The sequence below is a fragment of the Anolis sagrei genome, chromosome 1 (assembly GCF_037176765.1).
Source record: "Anolis sagrei isolate rAnoSag1 chromosome 1, rAnoSag1.mat, whole genome shotgun sequence".
NCBI lineage: Eukaryota > Metazoa > Chordata > Lepidosauria > Squamata > Dactyloidae > Anolis > Anolis sagrei.
Genome location: NC_090021.1, coordinates 182,219,683 through 182,245,293, shown reverse-complemented (window position 1 = coordinate 182,245,293; position 25,611 = coordinate 182,219,683). Strand labels below are relative to the sequence as shown.

The 25,611-nt window shown below is 42.6% G+C and overlaps 1 protein-coding gene across 1 annotated transcript in view; it reads right to left on the bottom strand.

The window, feature by feature from the left end:
• CAVIN2 (caveolae associated protein 2) overlaps positions 1-21,584 on the bottom strand; it is a 45,119-nt gene extending 23,535 nt beyond the window's left edge. The window contains exon 1 of the mRNA XM_060780739.2: positions 20,877-21,584. Within this exon, the coding sequence (XP_060636722.1) occupies positions 20,877-21,374 (498 nt within the window). The 5' untranslated portion in view covers positions 21,375-21,584. The remainder of the gene's footprint in view (positions 1-20,876) is intronic.
• Positions 21,585-25,611: the final 4,027 nt, after the last annotated feature.

The window sequence follows — 25,611 nt, the reverse complement described above, 5'->3', positions numbered from 1 at the left end:
TTTTGTAACCTAAGCACTCAACTGATACCATGCACTAGGGTTACACAAGTTTTTTATCTTCTGTAGGAAAAGTGGGAGTTAATATGATTCAGGGAGGGGGAACTAGGCATGCTTTATTTCCCAGAAAGGCTTTGAAAGCTAAGCGAATGAAAGCATAACCTTTTGAATGTGTGTATTTGTTTTGCTTTTCATCCTGTGCACAATACTCCCCTCCCTTCTTCTCCTTCTTTATACCAGGGTGTGTCCTGAAGAACTTAATCAGTCCTTTCTTTATTAAGCTCATGGATGAGACGGATGAGATTTCTTTTTGTCTGGAAGGGCATTTGATGGATGAAAAGCAGGGGGAAAGCGTACAGAATCTCACAGCAATGTTTATAATATATTCTACGATATGCTGACTCTGTTCCCTGGACACAGGCGGCATGCTTGGCAGTGGTGGCTATGTGGCTTCCAAAGCTGAATATGTAAGTTGCTCCTATAAGCTTGGCAGCATTTTTGGCCTGAGATATATGGCATAAAATATAGCAAAGAGACTTATTCATCAGCCAGCCTCTTCAGTTGCAGAATCTGTCTGTATTCTTCTGGGGTGGAGAAAAGTGTATGCAGAGAAGTCAGAGTACAGGCTAAGCGAAAGCATTTTAAAACTAAGTGCTGGGCTGGACCTACATTGTCAAAGAATGCAGTTTGAACTGCATTATATGGGCTGGGCTTTAGCACAGCAGGTTAACCACCAGCTGCAATAAATCTTGCCAACCAGAAGTTTGAAAGTTCAAAGCCTGGGTCAGGGTGAGCTCCTGACCTTTAGCCCAGCTTCTGCCTACCTAGCAGTTCAAAAACAAATGTAAATAGAGAAATAGGTACCGTGTTAAAGCGAGCAGGTATTTAGGCACGGCATTTCAATCAGAAAAAGGAGGAAGTTTACGAACAAAGAAAGCTTTTCAGTAGGGAGATGAAGCAACAGAACCCCTCATGGCCGGAATAGAGCACAGCCTCCAAGATGCCAAAAGATGGGGAACGCCTATGTATACCTCTATCTGTTGTCTGTCTTGTCACTGTATAATTGGCATTAAATGTTTGCCATATATGTGTTCTATGATCTGCCCTGGCCACATCATGAGAAGAAAAGAAAGCTTAGAGAAGACAATTATGCTGGGGAAAATGGAAGGAAAAAGGAAGAGGGGCCGACCAAGGGCAAGATGGATGGACGGCATCCTTGAAGTGACTGGATTGACCTTGAAGGAGCTGGGGGTGGTGACGACCGACAGGGAGTGCTGGTGTGGGCTGGTCCATGAGGTCACGAAGAGTCGGAAACAACTGAACGAATGAACACACACATGATCTGTCCTGAGTCTCCTTTGGGGTGAGAAGGTCGGAATATAAATACAGTAAATAAATAAATATCTGGTCAGTATAGACACATATAATGCAATTTGAACTGCATTGAACTGCATTATGTGGCAGTGTAGATCCAGCCTGAGAAACTGTATGTTCAGCAAGTGTCCTTTGCAATCTTTCAACTAGATATGTGAAATTTTCAGAGTGATCATAACCAGTCAGATCATCAATATAAATTTGCTAAGTGACTAGGATAAAGTCTTATCTTTAACTTTTTGTCCCCTGATTTGTGATTAGACCAAAAGTATAATCAAATTCCCATCACAAAAATAATGAAGAATATTGGTGGTGATGGGTTGGATTAAGATATCTTCAAAAATATCAGCAGCAACAACAAAAATCCCTCAATTCTTACATCTCAATAAAGTTCCTCGAAGATATAGAAAGCCTTAACATCTCTTTTATATCAACACCACATCTTCTCCATTGCTTTTGTTCTGTTGTTTCTCATCAATTGACTTTAAGAGTCAAAGAAAACCTGAATAACATCTACATAGGTCAGGAAATATGATGCAAAATAAATTCTCTAGACCGCAAGAACATATGTGTTTTTAATGCTATGGTAGTTGGGGAATCTGATGTCAGCTAAAGAGGTTTGCTTTTAAAGTTTTCACTGGTAAGGGAAGGATAATGCATTTCTTGTTTCTCTCCAAAGTTTGACTCCACATAATTTCCATTTAAATTTCCTCTTGTCATTTCATGATGCAAAAAATTCTATATTTGACAACAACGAATCCTTATGGAAACAGAATACAGCTCAAGTGCTATTATATGCTACTTGCATGAATTGGAGTATAGATTTTGAGTTTTCAGTGAATACGCTGAGGGCCCTTCCACACAACTATATAACTCAGAATATCAAGGCAGATAACCCACAATATCTGCATTGAAATGGCTTACCTGAGTACGCACTGCCATATAACCCAGTTCAAAGCAGAAAATGTGGGATTTTATATAGCTGTGTGGAAGAGCCCTAAGTTTACATGTCTCAGGCCCCACCTACACTGGCATATCCAGTTATTTATTAATTTATTATTAATTTAAACATTTATATTCCGCCCTTCTCACTCCGAAGGGGACACAGGGCGGAGCACAACATACTAATGGCAAACATTCAATGCTGGGACATGAATTCATTATTATGCATACATAAACTTTAAAAACATTTGTCTCAACATTAAAATACATTGTTGAAAACCGTCCTGATCATCTGTGTCGAATCTAATTGGCCTGGTAAGGTTTCCTATCACTGCTTATTGCACTGTCCCGAAAGCTTGGTCCCACAGTCAAGTTTTTACCATCCTTCTGAAGGACAGGAGGGAGGGAGCTGATCTGATCTCACCAGGAAGGGAGTTCCATAGCTTGGGGTGGGGGGGATCACCGAGAAGGCCCTCTCTCTCATCCCCACCAATTGCACCTGTGACAATGGCAGGACGGAGAGCAGGGCCTCCTCAGAGGATCTTAATCTCCACAATGGTTCATAGGGGGAGATGTGTTATGCAGTAAAGGTTTCCCCTTGACATTAAGTCTAGTCGTGTCTAACTCGGGAGGGGGGGGGGGGTGATGCTCCTAAGTCTCCTAAGTCATGTGACCAGCATGACTGCATGGTGCACTGTTACCTTCCCGCATAAGCGGTACCTATTGATCTACTCACATTTGCATATTTTTGGACTGCTAGGTTGGCAGAAGTTGGTCCTAACAACGGGAGTTCACCCTGCTTCCCGGATTTAAACCAAACCTTTGGTCAGCAAGTTCTGCAGCTCAGCGATTTAATCCACTGTGCCACCACAACCCCTATGCAGTTTCATAATGCATTGCATATGGCAGTGTACTGTAGATGCATATAGTGCAATTCAATGCAGTTAAACTGCATTATTTGGCAGTGTAGATGGGGCCTCAGTAAGCCATGCTTTGCTGTTTTGGACAGACAGGACAGAGACAGACAGAACAGAACAGACCACAAAAGAGGTGTTTTATGTCGACATCCGGCTTGGAAGATAAACCAATCAACCATGGCTCGTCATCCTTCATTCTATTTTTTTCCCTTACCCATCCCTTCTGTGAGTTTCTGTTTCATGGTGGGTGGTTCAAGGAAGAAGAAGGGACAAGCTATGTTTGTGAGTTTGGATGCCACAACAAGCGATGGTTCCAACAAGCCAGGGTCCATAAGCCAACAGCAAACCTTGAGTTCACACTGTGATATGTAGCTGATTCATAAAATACAGTGGTACATTTGTACATCAAAACAAGACAAATGGCTTGTCTTGAATTGTGAATGTGACAAAATGTAGTTAGCGTGCTCCTTTGAAATCATTTTGAATTCCACCACAATCAAAACTTTGAAAAGAATCAGCTTGATGTGCGCTTAGATAAAGATTAACTTTCAACTTAAAAGCAATTGCTTCCAAGCGAGGGTGACGAGGACTGGGCTGTTTATACGAGAGTTCTTTGTTTATGCAATGTTTCTATTTTAAAACATCAGAGACCCAGAAAACTGTCCCCTTAAGACAAAGCACTAGAAAGAAGAATGCCGAATGCATGAGCGTGCAAGGATCTTTTCCTCTTCTGGTTTTATAATCCTGCAGGGTGAGGAGAACAATAAGCAAGGCAAAGTCTTTTCCTCCCAGAGGGAAAGGACAGGAGGTAAGGGGACAATTTCTGCCAAATGTTTTCCATCAAGACCTGCGTAATTTATATAAGTGTTATCATCTAATGACGTAAGAGACATTTCACATAAATCAGATCAATTATCTCTCTTGTTTTCTCGGGCCCCTTCTACACGTCTATATAAAATACAGATTATCTGCTTTGAACTGGATTATATGACAGTGTAGACTCACATAATCCAGTTCAACACAGATAATGTTATTTGCTTTGATAATCTGGATTACCGTATATGGTAGTGTCGAGGGGCCTCAGTTCTCTTCCCTCTCCTTTGCTTTCTCTCTCACCTCTCTGAGGCCGGGCTTTAGCACAGCTGGTAAATCACCGTCAATGATAAGGTCTATCAACCAAAAGATTGCCAGTTTGAAGCCCTGGGTTGGTGTGAGCAGCCCAGCTCACTGTTCACCTAAGCAGTTCGAAAGTTGAGCTGAAAGTAGAGAAATTAGATACCACTAAAACACGGGGGAGGTATTTTACGACACCATAAAGTAAAAGATCAGAAAATGCCCGGCGACCAAAAAGAAGGAGGAAATCCTGATGGCTCTTTTTCATAGAGGCTGGAGTGACAGTATCCCCCTGTGGCTGGATTCAAGCACAACTTCCAAGGCGCCAAAAAGCTGGATGTCGCCATAACACACCTCTTTTCTGTTCTGTTCAGTCTCTGTCCTGTTTGCCCAAAACAACATTCAATGTCTGCCATGTATGTGTACTGTATTTATTTATCGTGTCATCAGCAACCAGAGACTATGTGTACTGTGATCTGCCGCGAGTCCCCTTGAGGAGATAGGGTAGAATATAAATAAAGCGTTGTTGTTGTTGTTGTTGTTACTATTATTATATTGCCATATAATCTAGTTTCTGCATCCAGATTCTCTGCTGTGAACTTAATGATATGTCCATGTAGACTCATATTATCCAGTTCAAAGAAGATAATGTTGATTCTCTGCTTTGATAATCCGGATAATCTGGATTATATAGTACTGTAGAAGGGGCCTCAGTCTCACCTCTTTGAGGCCCCATCTACACTGCCTTATAATCCAGTTTCTGCATCCAGATTCTCTGCTTTGAATTGAGTGATATAGCAGTGTAGATCCAGCCTGAGTTAAACCTGAGGAAGTCAAACAACTTTCACTCTGCACTTAAAGCTGTAGCAACTGGGATGTCTTGTATACTCGTTTCAAATTTAGATTTGTATAAACCAGACCACTGCTAAAAAAGGAAATGGAATGCAACACTGTCGATCTTATAAAAATGCAAGCTTTACAAGCACATTGTTGTTTTTTTTAAATAAAAGATGAAGCTGTGTGTCTCAATGGGCCAGACTGGTCCCCAGAAATTTCAGCTGGCATTCCACCAAGAGCCAATGGTATTTATAACTAGGCAAGAGCTCAAGTCTAACTAGCCAATGAAATTGCCTCCCTATACACCATAGAACTGAGCCAGAAATTTGGGGAGATGTTTTAATACAAATACAGAGCGTGAAGAGTGCAGCGCGGCTTTTGACTCCAGAGTAGGGCAGACAACCTTTTCCCCTGGCAAGGGCTGCTTGCTAGCTATGGTCAAGGCAACATGGTTTGTTTCTATATATGTGCCACCCCTTGCCTCTCACGTCCCTGCTTTTCCTTACCCAGTGGCTTGCCAGGGAAGGGACAGATGTCTTCTGTCATTGAGATTTTTGAACCTTTTCCAATGGAAAATTGAAATCAATCCAAAGGCCACACCCAGGACTGCCAAATGTCCATTGCTCCCCCAGAACACATTTTGGAAGAATTGCTTTTTTTGGACTACAGCTCCTTGTGTCACAGTTGATATGGCCCAGTGGATAGACTGACCAGAGGATTCTTGGAACTCTTGCCCCAAAAAAGTAAATATTCTTTTCCAGGTTATAGCCCAGGCATGGGCAAACATCAGCCCTTCAGGTGTTTGGACTTCAACTCCCATAATTCCTAACAACCGGTAGGCCAAAGTTTGCTCATGCCTGGTATAGTTGGTAAAGCAGCACTTGTAACTGAGAACATGTATTAAAATATAGTATCATAAATACTCCAATGAGATTTAGAACGGATAATATTGCAAATGATCCAGCTAATGTCCTTCTCCTGCTGCCCACTTCAATTAGCCATTTGTGATGCAACAGCATCTGAACATGAGGCAAGGATTGGTGCTTTTCCAGTTTGCTAAAACTCCTCCAGTTTATGGAAGTTTCCTCTAAGGTGCTCAAGGTGGATATGGCTCCTCAAACAGTAACTCAGGATGGTAGAAAGTGATGGGCCCAAGATCACCCAGTAAATCTTATGGTTCTGGATTTTTCATGCTGCTAATTCTGACCTTGAGCTAGTAACTTTCTTTCATCCTACCCTATCTGCTCAGCACTATGCTTCCTCTGTTCTCAAGGGAGTAACATGTAATTGATAAATCAAGACATCCTCTTTTCAAGGGTGGGAACAGTGCGGCCCTTCAGATGTTGTCAAAGTCCAGCTCCCCATCTTCCTGCCCATTGGCAAAGGACATCTACGGGCTCACCTGCTGCTGTACGTAATAGCCATTTACAACATAGTAAGACTCCAACCGCTGCTGTTCATAATAGCCATTTACAACATAGTAAGACTACTGCATACTTTCAGAGGGAGAAATATTTGGCTTTCTAGATGCTTTGGATGCTGACTCAAAGGCCCCTCTACACTGCTATATAATCTTGATTATCAAAGTAGATAATACACATTATCTGCTTTGAACTGGATTATATGGGTCTCTATTGGCATCCAGTTCAAAACGGATAATGTGGATTTTATATGGCAGTGTAAATGGGCCGCAGTAGTCTCAGAAAATGTTAAATGGTAAAAGACTGTATGAACTGTTGTCTGAAGTCCCAAGTTATGCGACATATAGCTAATATGAAACGTCATCAAGAAATCCCTTGGCTTATTTTCAGGTCATTTGATGACATTATTGATCTCTTGGTTCTAACTAGAGTAGACCACTGAAGCAATTAGATTTACCTACATGTTAACTCAGAATGGATCTACACTGCCCTATATCCTAGGCTCCTTCCACACGGCTGAATAAATTCCCACATTTTCTGCTTTGGACTGGAATATATGGCAGCGTTGACTCAGATAACCCAGTGCAAAGCAGATACTGTGGGATTTTATGCCTTGATATTCTGGATTATATGGCTGTGTGGAAGGCCCTCTAGAGTTGGATCCCAGATTATCTATTTATCCCAGATTATCTGGCAGTGTTGACTCATATAATCCAGTTAAAAGCATATAGTCTGGGGACGGATCTAGACAGCCCCTTTATTGCTGAAACTTCCGCAATAAAAAGGGGGCTGACCAGTTAACGTTCTGAACAACCCTGAATTAATTAGCCACAAACCATGAATTAGATAGTGGGTTTATTCCATGCCTTCTTGGAAGGCACGGGATAAACACACTATTTCTGGTTCTGGACTGCAGAATACTGCAGTCCAGACAGTATTCCCACAGTTTTCCAGGATAAATTAGCCCAGAAAACTGTGGGAACCCCCTTCCCAGAAGCCCCCCTAAAACTGAGTTTAAAAAGAAAATAACTCACCTGGCCTCCCTGGGATGGCTGCTGCAGTTCTCCTGATGTGTACAAATGAAGCACCAGAAGAATGGGAAGGGGGAAGAGAATTGCTCCCCCCTTCTTTTTCCTGCCACGTCATTTGTACATGCCAGGAGAATTCCGACAGCCGTCCCAGGGAGGCCAGGTGAGCTATTTTCTTTTTAAACTCAGTTGGGGGGGGGGGTCCTGGGGAGGGGGGTTAGTGTCCCGGTGTACTGGGAAGTCCCAGTACAACATCTGGATACCCATCTCAGAAAGCATGTACTTTGTGGAGTGGGTGTAGACAGCCCCCCAGGAACATCTGTGTTTTAAAGGCTGTCTGGAAGTGCCCTAGGATCAGATCCTGAGATATAGAGCGGTGTAGATCCAGCCTCATTATTCAGTAATTGATTCCATAGGTCTACTCTAGTTGGGACCAACTACCTGGATTCCGATCCCAATTTCTGTAGTGCGAATTAGAATTTTTGCCTATACATGGGTCGGAACCCCAGGTGACAATATAATGATGCCAGCACAGCTTCTTCTACTCTTGCTAGTGGTGTAGGAAGCAGCAGGGCAGAAGAGGTGAAAGGATGTGAGTGCTGTGATGACTAGGAATTATGATAGCAGAAAAGCCATCTTTGCCAGAAGAAAAAACTGTCCTATCATCCCTGAGCTGCTAAGGAATCAGCAAGACAGCTTTTTCTCCTGACAAAGAAGGCTTTTACTATATCACCCCAACCTCTTATCCAAGACAACACTCCGAATACACCTGATATCAGCATAACATCTTATGCAAACATAGTTCATGCAATTCACAATACAGTTCCCATATCGTCAGGGGATATGTTCAGAAATTTCATATGGATGTGTGAAACTGCAGATAATAGTGACCCTATTATTTTCAATGAGATGAATGACAGAGATAGCGAAAAGAGAATATAGCTTGTACTGAAGACCCTAAGTGAATAAGTGAAACCGCATATATTGGTTCCATAGATAAGGGAGTTGTACATTGTTTATGTCCTTTTTTGATTCTAGCACAGGCCCCAGGACTCTGGCTGTTCTCCACATGCTCGAATTCTAGAAGAAAACAAATATACTTGTCTCTGTCACTTTCCTGATCTGGAAAATGTGCCTCCATGTGATTATATTTTAGCCTGAGCAACAATGAATGGGTCTTGTGTGTGGGCACTGATGTAGAAAATGGAACATCATCCGCCAGGCAGGAGGAGGACACACACAATACAAACATTTCTTTCAGCGCTCGTGCTTTTGATAACGTTGGATGGATTGGCAGCCAAATAAGTCTGCAAATAAGGAGATGGGGAAATGGAATCTTCTAATAGATTCTTGATAAAATCATGATATATCAGGGAATAGTGACTCTGAATGCTTTACTCATTTGTTCGCTATACTACAGTGTATACGCCACTGAATTCTCATCATCAACAACTTTAAAGCAAAAAATATATCTCTTTTTTCAGAGAAAAGCCAATACAAAACAGCAAGGGGCTTTTCATGAATTTATCAGGTGATGTTACACAAAGCTATTCTTTTCCCAGAATAAACTCTATACTTCAGACCTATTAAAAAGAGATGACAAAACTTACTGGGTGGTAATGATTATAGAGAAAATATATGGGAAGCATTTCAAGCCCTTTTTTATCACTAGATAAATGTAATAGTAACTAACACAATATCTGCCTGGGTTGACTGTCTCTCGAGCATTGTACAAAGTTAGAAATAAAAACGGTAATGAATAAATATACACCAGGAAGAAATTTCAATAAATTCCATTAACCAGCGTTAGAGAGAAACTGAGGATAAGGCCTTTTCACACTGCATAATTATAGTGCTATGATTCCATTTTAACTGCTACTTCCTGGGACTTATATTTTTTATAGGTTTTTTATTTTTACAGAGGGCACATCCAGATAGCCTCTTTAATGCGGGAGTTACCACAATAACAAGGGGGGCTGTCCAGATGACATTCTGGACAAACCTGAATTAATTTGCCACAAACCAGGAAAACCCTGGTTTGTGGTGAATTAATTTGTTAGTGGGTTTATTCCACACCTTATTGGAAAGCACGAGATAAACCTACTAGTTCTGATGTCTGGACTGCAGTCCAGACAGTAGTCCCATAGTTTTCCAGGGTAAATTAGCCTGGAAAACTGTGAGAACACCAACCCCCTCTCCAAAAGCCCCCCAAAACACTATAAAAACAAAATAACTTACCTGGCCTCCATTAGAGGGCTGCTGGAGCTCTCCTGGCACGTAGGAATGATATGTCAGGAGATAAGGGGGGGGGGGGGAGGAGGAGGAAAATCGCTCCTGCCCCCCTTCTCTTGTGTCATTTGTACATGCCAGTAGAGCTCTGGTAGCCCTCTAATGGAGGCCAGGTAAGTTGTTTTTTACAGTGCCCGAGTGTTCTTCCAGAAAGTTCCAGAAGAACATCTGGACACCCATCCCAGATGGATAGGAGCCCAGGAGCATCTGTGTTTTTTAAACACGGATGCTCCTGAGATATAGGTTTATGTGGAAGCACCCAGAGAATCATAAATGCTCCTAAGCTACAAATCCCAAGAGTTGATAGGATTGAACCACAAAAATTAAAGTAAAATCATAGCACTATATTCATGCAGTGTAAAAATGCCCCAAGATTAATCCATCAATTCTTACTGAAAGATCAGTTTTATTGGACTTCTCTTTCTACTGCCTCTTGGAAGGCAAGTCATTCCATCAGCTGGATAACCAGTTCATTTGGATAAGAACAACTATTTAACTTTAAAAAATTCTCTTTCCTTTTCCTTGCTCAACATTCTTCCCTCTTGAATCATGCCTTTAAACGGTGGGAGGGACTACCCTGCTTTATTTATTGTAATAAAGTTGCCCTGGTAACATTTTGGGTTGAAGGTAAGATTAAAAATAAGATAACATAAATACTTTTTAAGTACAGGGTAGTGAAGGCTGTTCACAATAATATCATGAACATTGGTGTAGTTACAAGGTAGACAGACATGTAAGGGGTTATACTCTGTGCAACTTTTTAATTCAGACATTTTTCCCCAGGAGCAAATACCACATCAGCCCTAGATTATTAAATATGGTTTTCTGTGGGCAAGCAGATGGTTACTACTGGATGGCATATGTTCTGTTTCAGAAACTAAAGCTGATGTGGTCTATCCAATGCAATTTTCTGAATCAGCACCCCTAATAACCAAACCAAATTGAAAGCTGAGCAAAAACTGATTTGTAACCCTTTTCATACTAATGTTGGACAGTGGCCCTTGATCAAGTGATCCCTGATCAAAGAAAGATTGAGAAGCACCGTTTTAGAGTATTGCTACTGTGCAAATTTGGCAGGCCAAATAGACAAGAGGCCACATACCTTGCAACAGTAAGGTACAAAAAAGTCACTCGTTGTGGATTGCAACTGGCAAAATCAATTGACAAAACCAAATACTTTTGTTGGCTTTGGAAGCCCCTGGCTAAGTCTGAAATGTTTACAGAACTTTCTATCTTCTCTCCTGTCTAGATCCTAAAATGAGGGCTGTCTCCCATGTTACACTGCAAATGGCACAACCCTTGTGACAGTCTCTGGAGGACTATTGACCTTGAGATCTTTGAAGATAGAACATGTAAACTAGAGAGCTACCTGTGGAGTGGAGAATTCAATACTTTTGGGAGATAGGTGTGCATGTAAACAAGTCACTTTCCCTGGCCTTCAGACATGGAAGTGGTCTATGGATACCACCCCAGGATTGAGAAAAATACATAAAGCAATGGTTCCCAAATTTGATCTTCCAAATGTTTTCGATTTGAGCTCCCAGAACTCCTATGCACTGAACTCCAAAACTCTTGGAGGATCAAAGTTTGGGAACTACTAATATAATGAAGAGTTACATCTTTGCTTTGCTGCATTCTGTAATATTGACTCCTGGATATGTGGGGATAGGATTGTCAACTTCCTGTGACATTTCGTGTTGTTAAGAGAATGCCATGAGTCCTACGCAGGTTCCTACGGCACAACAGGAACACAGGAGCTGCAGGCCTCCTTGAAAGGACTGAAACAAAGTTCCTTATCACTTGAAGCTTGATACAACAGAGCTCAGTGTTCGTTCCCATAATTTACTCTTGAGATAACACATATAAAAGAGGCTCTCTTTCTTCCTCTTCTCTCTTATCTTCCTCCTTTTTGGTTCCTTGTTAATTCATTACTTACTTTGATTCAAAGTATTTCTCTCTTCCCCTACTTTCCAAGACAGTTTTCACATAGTTATTTTCCCTTGGAAAACAATGATCAGCAATCTGGGTGTGTCTATTTCCCCTTCAATACTTGGAGGAATGGCTGCTGCTTTAAGAAGCAAAACATCCTTGCGCATTTTAAGCTTGAGAGAGCTGGTGATTGGCATGCATACAAGTATGCACATTTTGCTATATTCATATGAGAGGGTGGAAGCTGTAGCTGCATTTTCTCTTCCTGGATTCACAGAAAACGCCACAGGCGGTATAGCTCAGCCCTGGAAGAGACCTATGTTTACTTGTTACATTTCTGTTGTATCTTCAGGTATGCTACATAGCTTCCTGTCCACACAACTTTGTCTTCAACAACTCTGCAAAGCCAATAGGACTGCCCCAAGATTAACCTGTGGGTTATATAGCACAGAGTGCAGCCTGAATCTGGATTTCTGAAGTCTTAGTCCATTCTACCATAGCCTTAGTCTCAGTCACCCTTCCATAAACAGGGTGAAGCAGCTGATTTATGAGTACTTGAAGATTCCCAGATGTTCCTTTCCAAAACCTTTCCTATTTGTTGTCCATTTCCATCCATCCCTTTCATCTAATGCTTTGGTGGAAATTGATAACATAGCTAGGTTTCTTGCTTTGCTGCTTTTAGAGGAAGCAGTCCCAGAGATAGATAGTTCAAGCACAACTTAGGTAAATGTGTCACGCCACTACGGTGTAGAATTTATCAGTGGAAGGAGTAAGCAGGTGCCAGATAAAGGATTTAATGGGTGTGCATGAGCTGTTGAAGGGATAGGACTGTGTGGACCCCACCTAGGGCAATATACTCAAGTGTAGTAGAAGATGAATGTCTAACCACCAATGTGCTAGTCTACTTGGCTACTATGCATGGAATCAGAAAGAGTACCATGTTATCTTTTACTTCAGATTATAAATTGTCTTGATCTGAACCTGGAAGAACCTTCTACAACAATAAAGATGAACAATGTGTTCATGTGGGTTGTGGTCAGAAAGATGGAGCATACTACATAGTTGAAGTGGTATGATTCCCCTCTAATTGCCATGGTTGCATGCTGTGGAATATGGGGTTTGCAGTTTGGTCTGAAGCAGATCTCTGGTTGAGGAGTCTAAAGGTTTAACCTGAGGATGCCACAGAAGGATGGTACCATGGCATCTAAAACTGGAATCATAACACTATAGCTGTGTAGTCTGAACAGGCCCTAGAACTAGGAGCCCTTCCACACAGCCATATAACCTAGAATATCAGGCAGAAAATCCCACATTATCTGCTTTGAACTTGGACTGAGTCAGTGTGGATTCAGATAACCCAGTCCAAAGCAGATATTGTAGGATTTTCTGCCTTGATATTCTGAGATATAGGGCTGTGTGGAAGGGCCCTGAAAATGGCTCCACCAAGTTAGGGACCACAAAGAACAACCTTGGGCTAGTCATTGTTTCCTAGCCAACCTTATCTTACCACATTGTCCTGAGAATAAAACAGCAACACATACACATTCTTTTCTTAACAATGAGTTCATGAGAATATTTACCTCAATGGAACTATGGGCCCTTCCATACAGCCCTATATCCCAGAATATCAAGGCAGAAAATCCCATAATATCAGCTTTGAGCTGAGTTATCTGATGTCGCTTCCACACAGCTGAATAAAATCCTACATTACCTGCTTTGAACTGGAATGCATGGCAGTGTGGACTCAGATAACCCAGTTCAAAGCAGATATTGTGGGTTATTCTGCCTTGATATTCTGGATTATGTGGCTGTATGGAAGGGCCCAAAATCCACACTCAGATAATGTGGGATTTTTTGCCTTGATATTATGGGATATAGAGCTGTGTGAAAGAGCCCTTAGGAGCCTTCCACTCAGCCATATAACCCAGAATATCAAGACAGATAATCTACAATATCTGCTTTGAACTAGATAGCCTGAGTGCACACTACCATATAATTCAGTTTAATGTGGATTTTATACACCTGTGTGGAAGGGGCCGTGGTATCTACCCTACTTTGATATATGCACATCCTACTTCGTTGGCATAATTTTTCTCCATATGCTATATTTAACCAGAAGTAACCAGCAATCATCCTGAAGGGTATGTGTTACAAAATTACAGATCACCACAGCAGTACGTGCTGCAAATGAAAGCATAGTGTCCCATACCCCTTATCTAAAGTCTTAAGAACACTTTTATTCAAGGAATTTTGGACATAAATACATGAACACCTGAAGTGTGTTTGTCTAGCAAGTAATTCTGATCCTGTATAAAAACCTACGTAATGTTTTCTATCTGAGTAATGCCTCCATAAACAACTGTCTCAGCAAGATGTTTTTACCGCTGGGGATAACAATTATATATGCACATGAATGCCATACTGTTTTCTGTGGCATTCTGCCCATAGAAATGTGATTAAAACACAATGTGGGTGTCCTCAGATCACACACAGGCAGCCCTTGACTTTCCATTCAGGGTTTTTGTTTGGCCAGTACACTAGAATAAGAGAAGTGAGATGGAAAGGCTAATGTTCTCCGTATGTACTTTTGGAGATGGTGGGGAGGAAGAGGAGTAGGTTGAGCCCAGCCATTTGTCTCCATGAAACTCCATTTGTTGAATCTATTGATGAAGATTGGGAAATGAGATGTTGGAACACTGGTCAGGTGAAAACCAAAACTCACAGTGCAATCTTATGCATGCATGTGAGTATATGTGCCTTCAAGCTACCTGCTGACCTATGGCTACTTTATCAATTTCATAGGGTTTTCTTTAGCAAGGAATACTCAGGCTTGGTCTACAATGCCCTATATCCCAGGGTCTGATCTCAAATTATCTGCTTTGAACTGGACTATATGAGTATACCCTGCCAAATAATCTGGGATAAACAGATAATCTGGGATCAGATCCTGGAATATAGGGAAGTGTAGATTAAGCATCAGTGATGTGTTTGCCAGTTCCTTCCTTTGGAATTTAGCCTAGAACACCTGAAATCCATTGGTAGCCTCCTATCCAAGTTCTAAACATGGCTGACCCTGCTTAGCTTCAACATTCAGATGAGATCTGGTGCTTTTAGGATACTTTGGGCCCTTCCACACAAGGTAGAAAATCCCACATTATCTGAGTGTGAATTCAGATAACCCAGTTCAAAGAAGATATTGTGGGATTTTCTGCCTTCACATTCTGGGATACAGGGCTCTATGGAAGGACCCATCCAGACAGGCCCTATATACCAGGATCTGATCCCAGGTTTTCTGTTTCTCCCAAATTATCTGGCAGTGTGGACTCATATAATCCAGTTTAAAGCAAAAAACCTAGGATCAAATCCAGGGATATAGGGCCTGTCTGGAAGGGCCCTCACTTGGAATTCAGTCTTACTATCTGCAATTGTTTGGGGTAGCCCTAAGTACTTTGAGTTTTTGTGGTGGGTTTATTCAATGGATAGAAACAAACATTATTATATTTTGCTTTCTCTGAGGTCCCCTCCACACAGCTGAATAAAATCCTACATTATCTGCTTTGAACTGGAATATGTGGCAGTGCGGACTCGGATAATCCAGTTCAAGGCAGATATTGTGGGATTTTCTGTCTTGATATTCTGGGATATATGGCTGTGTGGAAGGGCCCTGAATCTGTAACTGTAACAGAGAACTCATTAGTCTGCAATGGTTTGATTACCCTATAAAGAAACTTCCTAGTGAATGATGTAGCAGAACCTGGGATCTCAGGGTCAAAGTCTTGGGACTATCAGGGACTATGGCTCCCACCATTGTTTGCTCTAATATAATAAACTTTATTTGTATCCTGCCCTATCTCCCCAATGGGTGCTCAAGGCGTAACAGCATAATGCTTACTGGGGAGTCCCTTGTCACTACTGATCCCATGATTCTATAGAATTGAGCCATGACGAAGCAGTGTCGAACTGTATTAATTCTACAATGTACATCAGACACCCCCAAACTGCAACCCTCCAACTCCCAGAATTCCTGACCATTGAACAAACTGGCTAAGGATCCTGGGAGTTGGAGGTCCAAACAGCCAGATGGTCAGTTTGAGGATGCCTGGCATAATGCATGCTATGATTCTGTGACAGTGGAAGTGCTATTGAAGAGGGAGTTGTTTTGTCTCCAGGAGGAAAGAGTTTCTTGGGAGGGGAACATGGCATTAACCTGATTGAACCACTCATCAAGTCTTTCCGTATCAGCTAGACCACAACAGAATATATTTACTAACATTAAACTACAGACAGATGTCCAGGATACAAGATTCTATATCCTGGGAAAGTATACAACGGAGATTGCGGTTTCATCAGCAGACATGGCCGGTTACAGAGTAAAGAGTAAAACTCAGAAAGATTCATGCCGTTAAAGCATTTTAAAACAGTTAAGAGGAAAAAGAACGAGGCTAAAATAATTTGTTCAGAGTGACAACGTCTGTTAAAGTACAAGGAGTGCTTCTTAGAACAGCCAGGAGCAAAGTGTAAATGTGTTTTAGACCAAAAAGAGAAAATGACATCAGCTGGCAAACAGGAAAGGCTGAAGTTAAACCAAGCTTCGGACACAAGTACAGAAATCCTAATAAACTGGGGGAAAAACTCCACCGATTAAAAAAAGGTACACTTTCAAACGAGAATGCAATCTATAATTGCTTGGGAGTCTGATGCACAATATTGTTCTACCTCTTTGAAGAGGACAAAAATAAATAAAAACACTTTTCAAAAGTGTACCTGCTATACTTTTTATTATCTCAATGCAAAATGTTTTCCTAAACAGGAAACCATACAAAATGATTATTAAAAACAAACAAAATGTAACTCTACAAATGCTAACACAAAATATAGGAGCCCCCGGTGGTGCAATGGGTTAAACCAGTGGTTCTCAACCTGTGGGCCCCCAGGTGTTTTGGACTACAACTCCCAGAAATCCCTGCTAGTTTACCAGCTGTTAAGATTTCTGGGAGGTGAAAACCAAAACATCCGGGGACCCACAGGTTGAGAACCACTGGGTTAAACCCTTGTGCAGGCAGGATTGCTAACCAAAAAGTTGGCGGTTCGAATCTGGAGAGCAGGGTGAGCTCCCCTGTCAGCTCCAGCTTCTCATAAGGGGACATGAGAGAAGCCTCCCACAGGATGGTAAAACATCCAGTTATCCCCTGGGCAACGTTCTTGCAGACAGCCAATTCTCTCACACTAGAAGAAACTTGCAGTTTTTCAAGTTGCTCCTGACATGAGAATATATATGTATGTATGAATGTAATATTAATTAAGTTTACTAGTTGATCATTCAGCATTTACTACTGCAGTTGTAAGCAGGCTTATTTGGGAGTGAGCATCAATGCTGAACTCAATGTATAAAACCCGCCGGCAAAGAGCTGCTGTTGTCTTAACTGCATGCTATCCAACTGTAATACACTATTAAGAGAAGCAATAATTTATTGCAAGGAATCTAGGTAAAGATTCAATAGAAAATGTCTTCCAAGTCTTTGGGCAGGGCTGGAGCACAGTGCCAACAGCTAACGGATCTTCCCTCGCTGAAGAGGACATCAATGTGCCCTCTGTTTATTTAGTGGAATGTTGGAGGTGGAAAATTTGATGATTCATAACTATTTCAGTTGGATGAAAACAGCATCAACTAGACATGATAGCTCAGTGCGGAGTATTGGACTTATCAGAGCTGAGATTCCTTTCTGCATGTCTCAGCTTGATGCTGGAACCTGTGTGGCAAAGTTCAAGACTGTGCCTCTGAGCATGAGATGTGTAACCACAGCTCACATCAGGTGTTGCAATGAGCCTTCGAGTGTCTGAGTTATGGTAGATTTTCTTGGTCAGATTTATCGAGAGGATTAGGATATATCATATATTCTCGTGCATCAGTCAAGGGCAGGTTTGGGAGTCAAAATTATAGATTTTGATATGACCTTTCTTAACTTATACATGAGAACAGTATATAGAGATAACACTATGTAACATGGTTTTTGTTCCTGGGTTATACATGTCATTTTCTAATTGGTTCTATCATAAAAACATGGAAAAAAGTTTATTAAACTGCCAAAGCTTTGGGATATTGTAGGTTTTTTCGGGCTATATGGCCATATTCTAGAAGCATTCTCTCCTGACGTTTTGCCTGCATCTATGGCAAGCATCCTCAGAGGTTGCAACCTCTGAGGATGTTTGCCATAGATGCAGGCGAAACGTCAGGAGAGAATGCTTCTAGAAAATGGCCATATAGCCCGAAAAATCTACAACAACCCATTGATTCCAGCCATAAAAGCCTTCGACAATATATTGTCAAAGCTTTGTTTTTACGGGACATCCAGCAGCATATTTGCTATTGCTTTTGATGACTCTTATCCAATTCAACCTAGTTTGTGACAGCCACAAAAACAAAGGTTCTGGAGCATAACAACCTCTTTCAAAGTACGTACCGCACATTTAAACAGGAAATAATACTTTCAAACCAGGAACAGATTTTTTTTCTAATTTTGGTACATAGTGTAATTTTTGGAGACTAGTGAAAGAAACAGAAAGGAATTGATGTTTTCTGAAGTGGAAGGGTGTGTATGTGAGAAGGATGATGGCGTCTGAGCCTCCCCTTTGTTGTTGTTGTTGTTTTGTGCTTTGAAGTAGTTCCAATCTATGGAGATCCTAAGGCAGGGCTCCCCAAATTAAGGCCCATGGGTCACCCTCCATGGTCATTTTCCTCACCCTAAACTTTAGGCTTCGGGTTGCCTTAAGTTTGAGGCATCTTCTACACTGCCATAAAAAATCCAGGCTCTTGTGCACTGCTATATAATCCAGAATAGCAAGGTTAATATTTCACATTAGCTGCTTTGAACTGGACTATCCGAGGGTCCTTCCAGACAGGCCCTATATCCAAGGGTCTGATCTCAGATCTTCTGCTTTGAACTGGATTATCCAAGAGTCCTTCCAGACAGCCCCTATATCCCAGGATCTGATCCCAGGTTTCCTGTTTATCCCAGATTATCTGGGAGTGTGGACTCATATAATCTAGTTTAAAGCAGAAAACTTGGGATCAGATCCTGGGATATAGGGCCTGTCTGGAAGGGCCCCGAGTCTACACTGCCAGAAAATCCAATTCAAAGCAGATCATCTAGATTTCATAAAGGGGTGTAGAAAGGGCTTTAATAATAACTTTGCGCACTGACTATGGCCTCTTCTCTGGCCCCTTCCACATAGCTGTATAAAATCCACATTGAATTGGATTATATGGCAGTGTGGACTCAGGTAACCCAGTTCAAAGGTGACACTGTGGGAATTTCTGCCTTGGTATTATGGGTTCTATGGCTGGGTTCAATGCCCTCGTAGAAGGCTTTCATGGCTGGAATCACTGGGTCGTTGTGAGTTTTCCGGGCTGTATGGTCATGTTCCAGAAGCATTCTCTCCTGACATTTTGCCTGCAACTATGGGCCCTTCCACACAGTCTTATATACTAGAATATCAAGGCAGAAAATCCCATAATATCTGATTTGAACTGGGTTATCTGAGTGCACACTCAGATAAAGCGGGATGTTCTGCCTTTATATTCTGGGATATAGGGCTGTATGGAAGGCCCCCATGGCAGGCATCCTCAGGGGTTGTGGCCTTGGCAGGCATCTGCAGATGCAGGTGAATCATCAGAAGAGAGTGCTTCTGGAACATGGCCATACAGCCCAGAAAACTCTCAACAACCCTGTTTGATATTTAACGATTTAACTTTCTAACTACGGCCCCTTCCACACAGTTGAATATTATTATCTGTTTTGAACTGGAACATTATCTGCTTTGAACTGGAATATATGGCAGTGCGGGCTCAGATAACCCAGTCCACACTCAGATACTGTGGGATTTCCTGCCTTGATATTATGGGATATAGGGTTGTGTGGAAGGGCTCTGAGTCCACACTGAGATATTGTGGTGCTTTCTACCTTGATATTCTGGGATATAGGGCTGTGTGGAAGGGCCCTGAGTCCACACTCAGATATTGTGGGATTTCTTGCCTTGATATTCTAGGATACAGAGCTGTGTGGAAGGGCCCTGAGTCCACACTTAGATATTGTGAGATTTCCTGCCTTGATATTCTGGGCTATAGGGCTGTGTGGAAGGGCCCTGAGTCCACACTGAGATATTGTGGGGCTTTCCACCTTGATATTCTGGGATATAGGGCTGTGTGGAAGGGCCCTGAGTCCACACTTGGATATTGTGGGATTTCCTGCCTTGATATTCTGGGCTATAGAGCTGTGTGGAATGGCTCTAAGTCCACACTCAAATATTGTGGGATTTCCTGCCTTGATATTCTGGGATATATAGCTGTGTGGAAGGGCCCTGAATCCACACTGAGATATTGTGGGGCTTTCTACCTTGATATTCTGGGATAAAGGACTGTGTGGAAGGGCCCTGAGTCCATACTTAGATAATGTGGGTTTTTTTGCCTTGATATTCTGGGATATAGGGCTGTGTGGAAGGGCTCTGTAGGAGTCCACACTCAAGATATTGTGGGATTTTCTGCCTTGATATTCTGGGCTATAGGGCTGTGTGGGCGGGCCCTGAATCCACACTGAGATATTGTGGGACTTTCTACCTTGATATTCTGGGATATAGGGCTGTGTGGAAGTGCCCTGAGTCCATAATAAGATAATATGAGATTTCCTGCCTTGATATTCTGGGCTATAGGGGTGTGGAAGGGCCCTGAATCCACACTGAGATAATATGGGATTTCCTGCCTTGATATTCTGGGCTATAGGGTTGTGTGGAATGGTTCTGCGTCCACACTGAGATATTGTGGGACTTTCTACCTTGATATTCTGGGCTATAGGGCTGTGTGGAAGGGCCCTGAGTCCACACTCAGATAGTGTGGGATTTCCTGCCTCGATATTCTGGGCTACATGGATGTATGGTATGCCATCATGCCCTCTTTGAAACCTGCGGCCTCAGTCCCTGCTTCCTTTCCCGCCCAGCGAGGGGGGTCTACACGCAGCGCTTATGGCGCGACTGACCTGGAAGATGAGCACCTTGAAGTGGTTCCTGCGGAGGAGCTGGGCGTGGTTGTGCTCGAGGCGCTTGACCTGGGCGCACTGGCGGTCCATGCGCTCGCGCACCTCGCGCGTGTGGGCGCTGACCTTGCGCGACTTCTCCAGCAGCTTGGCCACCGTGTTGGAGGTGGAGGTGTGGTGCTTGCACAGCTTGCTCAGGTCGCTCTGGATGCCCTTGACCGAGCCCTCCAGCTCGATCTGCCGCTGCTCCATCTTGGCCTGCTTCTCCTGCACTGCGTCCAGCATGTTGACCAGCTTGTCCAGCAGGGTCAGCACCGTGATGGCGTTGACTTGCTGCGAGGGGTCGCGCGAGCCGGCCTCCCCGGAGCCCGTCGAGGGCAGCAGCTGCTTCAAGCTCGGACTGCGGCTGCCCGAAGGCACGGGGCTGCTGCTGCGGGCCTCCTCCGAGCCGGGAGAGACCCGCGCCCCGCTCTTCTCCACTTGCACCCCGTCTTCCCCCATCGCTTCTCTCACTTCTGCGGATGCCAGCTTTGCAAAAGGCCCGGACTCTTCCCTGCCTGCTTTCAACGAGCCTGTTCCCCTTCTAGAGCGGGCTCAAGTTGCTCCAAACTGTTGCGCCCAACTGGTCTCCAAGTTCCACTTGCCTTTGGCCCTCCTCCTCCTCCTCCTCTGCCTCTCCCTTTGTCATATTTCACCCATGACTTCATGGGCGAGGGCGGGGAAAAAGGAAGCCACACAAACACACACACACACTTTGAGCCTGGCCCAGCACCGGAGCCTGCCATTGGCTTGCAAAGTCTGGAAACTGAAAAAAGCCGGCTCCTGGGCAACGCAAAGGAGTGGACTGCTCCCCTCCCAAAAGGTTCATTTTTCCTGGGCTGCTCTGGCTTCAATCTCTCTCTCTCTCTCTCTCTCTCTCTCTCATGGAAAGAATGGCGTGCCTTGATCCTGCATCTGGATCCCAAGCGAGGAAATGGCAGGGAGGGGAACACATGGAAACGGCCCCAGAACATCTTATTTGTGCAAAGTTTGGGCTTTCCCTCCCAAGGTCTCCCCTCTGCACTGGCTGCTTATTAACAGTATGTACAGGCAGTCCCTGAGTTGTATTGTCAAAGGCTTTCATGGCCAGAATCACTGGCCATGTCCCAGAAGCATTCTCTCCTGACATTTCGCCTGCATCTATGGCAGGCATCCCCTCTGCACTGGCTGCTTATTAAAAGTATGCACAGGCAGTCCCTGAGTTGTATTGTCAAAGGCTTTTATGGCCGGAATCACTGGCCATGTTCCAGAAGCATTCTCTCCTGACATTTCGCCTGCATCTATGGCAAGCATCCCCTCTGCACTGACTGCTTATTAACCGTATGTACAGACAGTCCCTGAGTTGTATTGTCGAACGTTTTCATGGCCGGAATCACTGGGTTGTTGTAAGTTTTTTGAGCTGTATGGCCATGTTCCAGAAGCATTCTCTCCTGACATTTCTCCTGCATCTATGGCAGGCATCCTCAGAGGTTGTGAGCTCTGTTGGAAACTAAGTAAGTGAGGTTTATATACTTACTTACTTAGGCAATCCCTCGTTGACTGAGTAAGATTGTCCGGAAATAATATGATAGCTGGGTCTGGAAGCTCCAAGCATTACGGAGATGCCGCATCGCTCCTTCGTGAGCGCTGTTTGCAGAACGCAGAACAGAACAGATCTCATAGAAGGAATGTAAGAGTTCCTTAATGATAACACCCTAACCCTAATGCTAACCCTAATTCTAACCCAAACCCTAAACCTTAACCTAACCCTAAGCCTAACCCTTAGCCCTAAGCCTAACCCCTAATCCTAACCCTTACCCTAAGCCTAACCCCTAGCCCTAAACCTTACCCTAAGACTAACCCCCTAACTCTAATCCTAACCCTTACCCTAGGCCTAACCCCTAATCCTAACCCTTACCCTAAGCCTAACCCCTAGCCCTAAACCTTACCCTAAGACTAACCCCCTAACTCTAATCCTAACCCTTACCCTAGGCCTAACCCCTAATCCTAACCCTTACCCTAAACCTAACCCCTAGCCCTAAACCTTACCCTAAGCCTAGTTCCTAGCCCTAATACTAACCCTTACTCTAAGCCTAACCCTAACACCTAGCCCTAATCCTAACCCTAAACTTACCCTAACCCTAATCCCCTCTTTTCTATCCTTCCACCAAATGTAACAATGAAGTATATTCCTGCCCTCAGTATGCCGCTTTCCCCTTCCCTTATTTACAACCGCTGTTGCGGAAAGTGCATAATGCTCGGAGCTTCCGGACCCAACAAAAAATACTGCATTTTTACTCAGCTGTGTGGTATTTTAAAGTCAGAGGGCTTTTTCCCGGTCTGAGTACAACAGGTTCCCACTTCCACAAACAGATATAATTTCCCCCAGTCAGGAGACACCAAAAGCCCTCCCTCCAATGACACTGCAGATTATAGGGAGCACTGTGAACATGTCCAAGAGCCCAGCCAATGTCCTCCACAAACACCATACTGCCTCCCATCCAAGTAAATGCTTTCATAGGGGAACAATTTCATCCTAGATTTTATGTATTTCCTCCACCACAGATATCTCAGTGTTTTTTACTCTCTCAATTGGTGTGGAATTTGAATGACCTCACTCACTGCCTCTCCCTTAACCCTTTCCTACCCTTTCCTATGGTGCACTGGGACTCCTACCAACAATGGACCTCGACCCCACTTGGCGCACGAACCCCCATGACTAATGCAAAATACTGGAGAGGTTTAGGAGGAATTAATTTTGATTTACAGGAGTTGTAGGTACTGGGATTTATAGTTCACCTGCAATCAAAGAGTACCCTGGACCCCACCAATGATGGATCTGCAACTAACTTGGACACAGAATCCCCATGACCAACTGAACATACTGGAGGCGTTTTAGGGGAACTGACCTTCATTTGGGAGTTATAGTTTACTCTGCAGCCAGAGTACACTTGGGCCCCACTGATGATGCACTAGAGCAAACTTGCCCAACATGACAAACTTTAACTATTGATGGAGTTTCAGGAGGTTAACCTGGCATGATGCGAGTTGTAGTTCACCCATAACCTTATACATTTAGTAAAATAAAAAAATGACTTCTTCAAATAACCCAGGCAAAGCTGGATCCCCAATCTATTTATATTCTGCCCTATCTCCTCGAGGGGACTCAGGTGGATTCCAACAACAAAAACGCAAACACCCAATGTCTTAAACAACAAGAAATACAAATACAACCAAGCCTACCAGAATCCAAAATAAAACCATTTATTTATTTATTTATTTACGACATTTATATGCCACCCTTCTCATCCCGAAGGGAACTCAGAGCGGCTTACATGGTATATATACATACAATATATTATATTATTAGCATAGTACAATATCAGTTTTAAATATTGCTATATTGTACTATACCAATTATATTGTAATATTATTAGTAATATTACATGTAATATAAATATATTATTATAATATATTATTATTAGTATTACATTGTATTACATTATGATATTATAAATATTATATGTATATACTAGGGCTGGGCGGTTTCGTTTCGTTAATTCGTAATTTGTTAATAATTCGTTAATTTTTTCAATTACAAAACGATAACGAACCATTCTGGAGCAATCATTAAAAAAAACGAATTTTCAAAAACGTTTTGTAAATGCTTCGTATTTCGATATTGTATTCGTTTCGTTATTGTTTTGAGGTCGTTTCGTTATTATTTCCGCATGTCTGGGCCAGTTTTATGGTTTAATTAGTGAAAAAAAATTATAATATCACACCAACAGTCAACAACAGAGGGAGAGGGAAGCTTCAGAAGGTTTTGGAGGTTTTTTAGCGTATTTCGCGGTCGCGTCCGCCATTAACGAATTGATTCGTTATTGTTTCGGAAATAAATTCATTAATTTTTTACCATTTACGAAATTTCGTAAATATCGAACTTTTTAAAAGAAAATTTTTGTAATTATTTTAAATATCGAAACAAAAAAACCCCCCAAATACAAATCGATTTTAGAAACAATTTTTTCCATTGTTACCCAGGCCTAGTATATACAATATATTATATTATTAGAATAGCACAGGAGACAAGATGGAACTGTCCCCTGCGCCCTGCCCCCCAACTCCGGCCCACAATAAACCCACATATAACATGCAACCTTAAATTAAATTTAACTTAAATTATATCAACATAAAAAACATGAACCTCAATTCACAGAAATTACTCAAGGTTCATTTGCAATAATGTTGACATTAATTACATTGCCAATGATGTCAACAAGGCCAGCCGGGCCAACAGAGCCAGAGTATGAAAACAATTTCCAGTCGGAGGTATCTTATGTATATATGTATGTAACCCTTGTTAACCCTTCCCTATGTTATCCATAGCTCTCTCTCTCTCTCTCTCTCCCCCCCCCCCCCACTTCTCTCTCTGGAGTTACACTTTTAAAATATCCCTATTTTGACTTACACACAAATTCATCTTGAGAACATATCTACAGAACCTATCTTGTCTGCTTGTCACTGCCCCTCAAATATTGAACGATTAGCTGCTGGGCTGCCTGAGCTGGGGCCAGAAACCCTGCCCAAATCAAGGTGTGTAGGATCCAAAGCCAGCCAAGTTATTTTGGCACCAGAGGCAGAACATACCACAAACGCACTGCCTCTGCCCATCCTTGATTCAAAAACTGTAACCAACAACAGCAAATCCGTTCTGGCC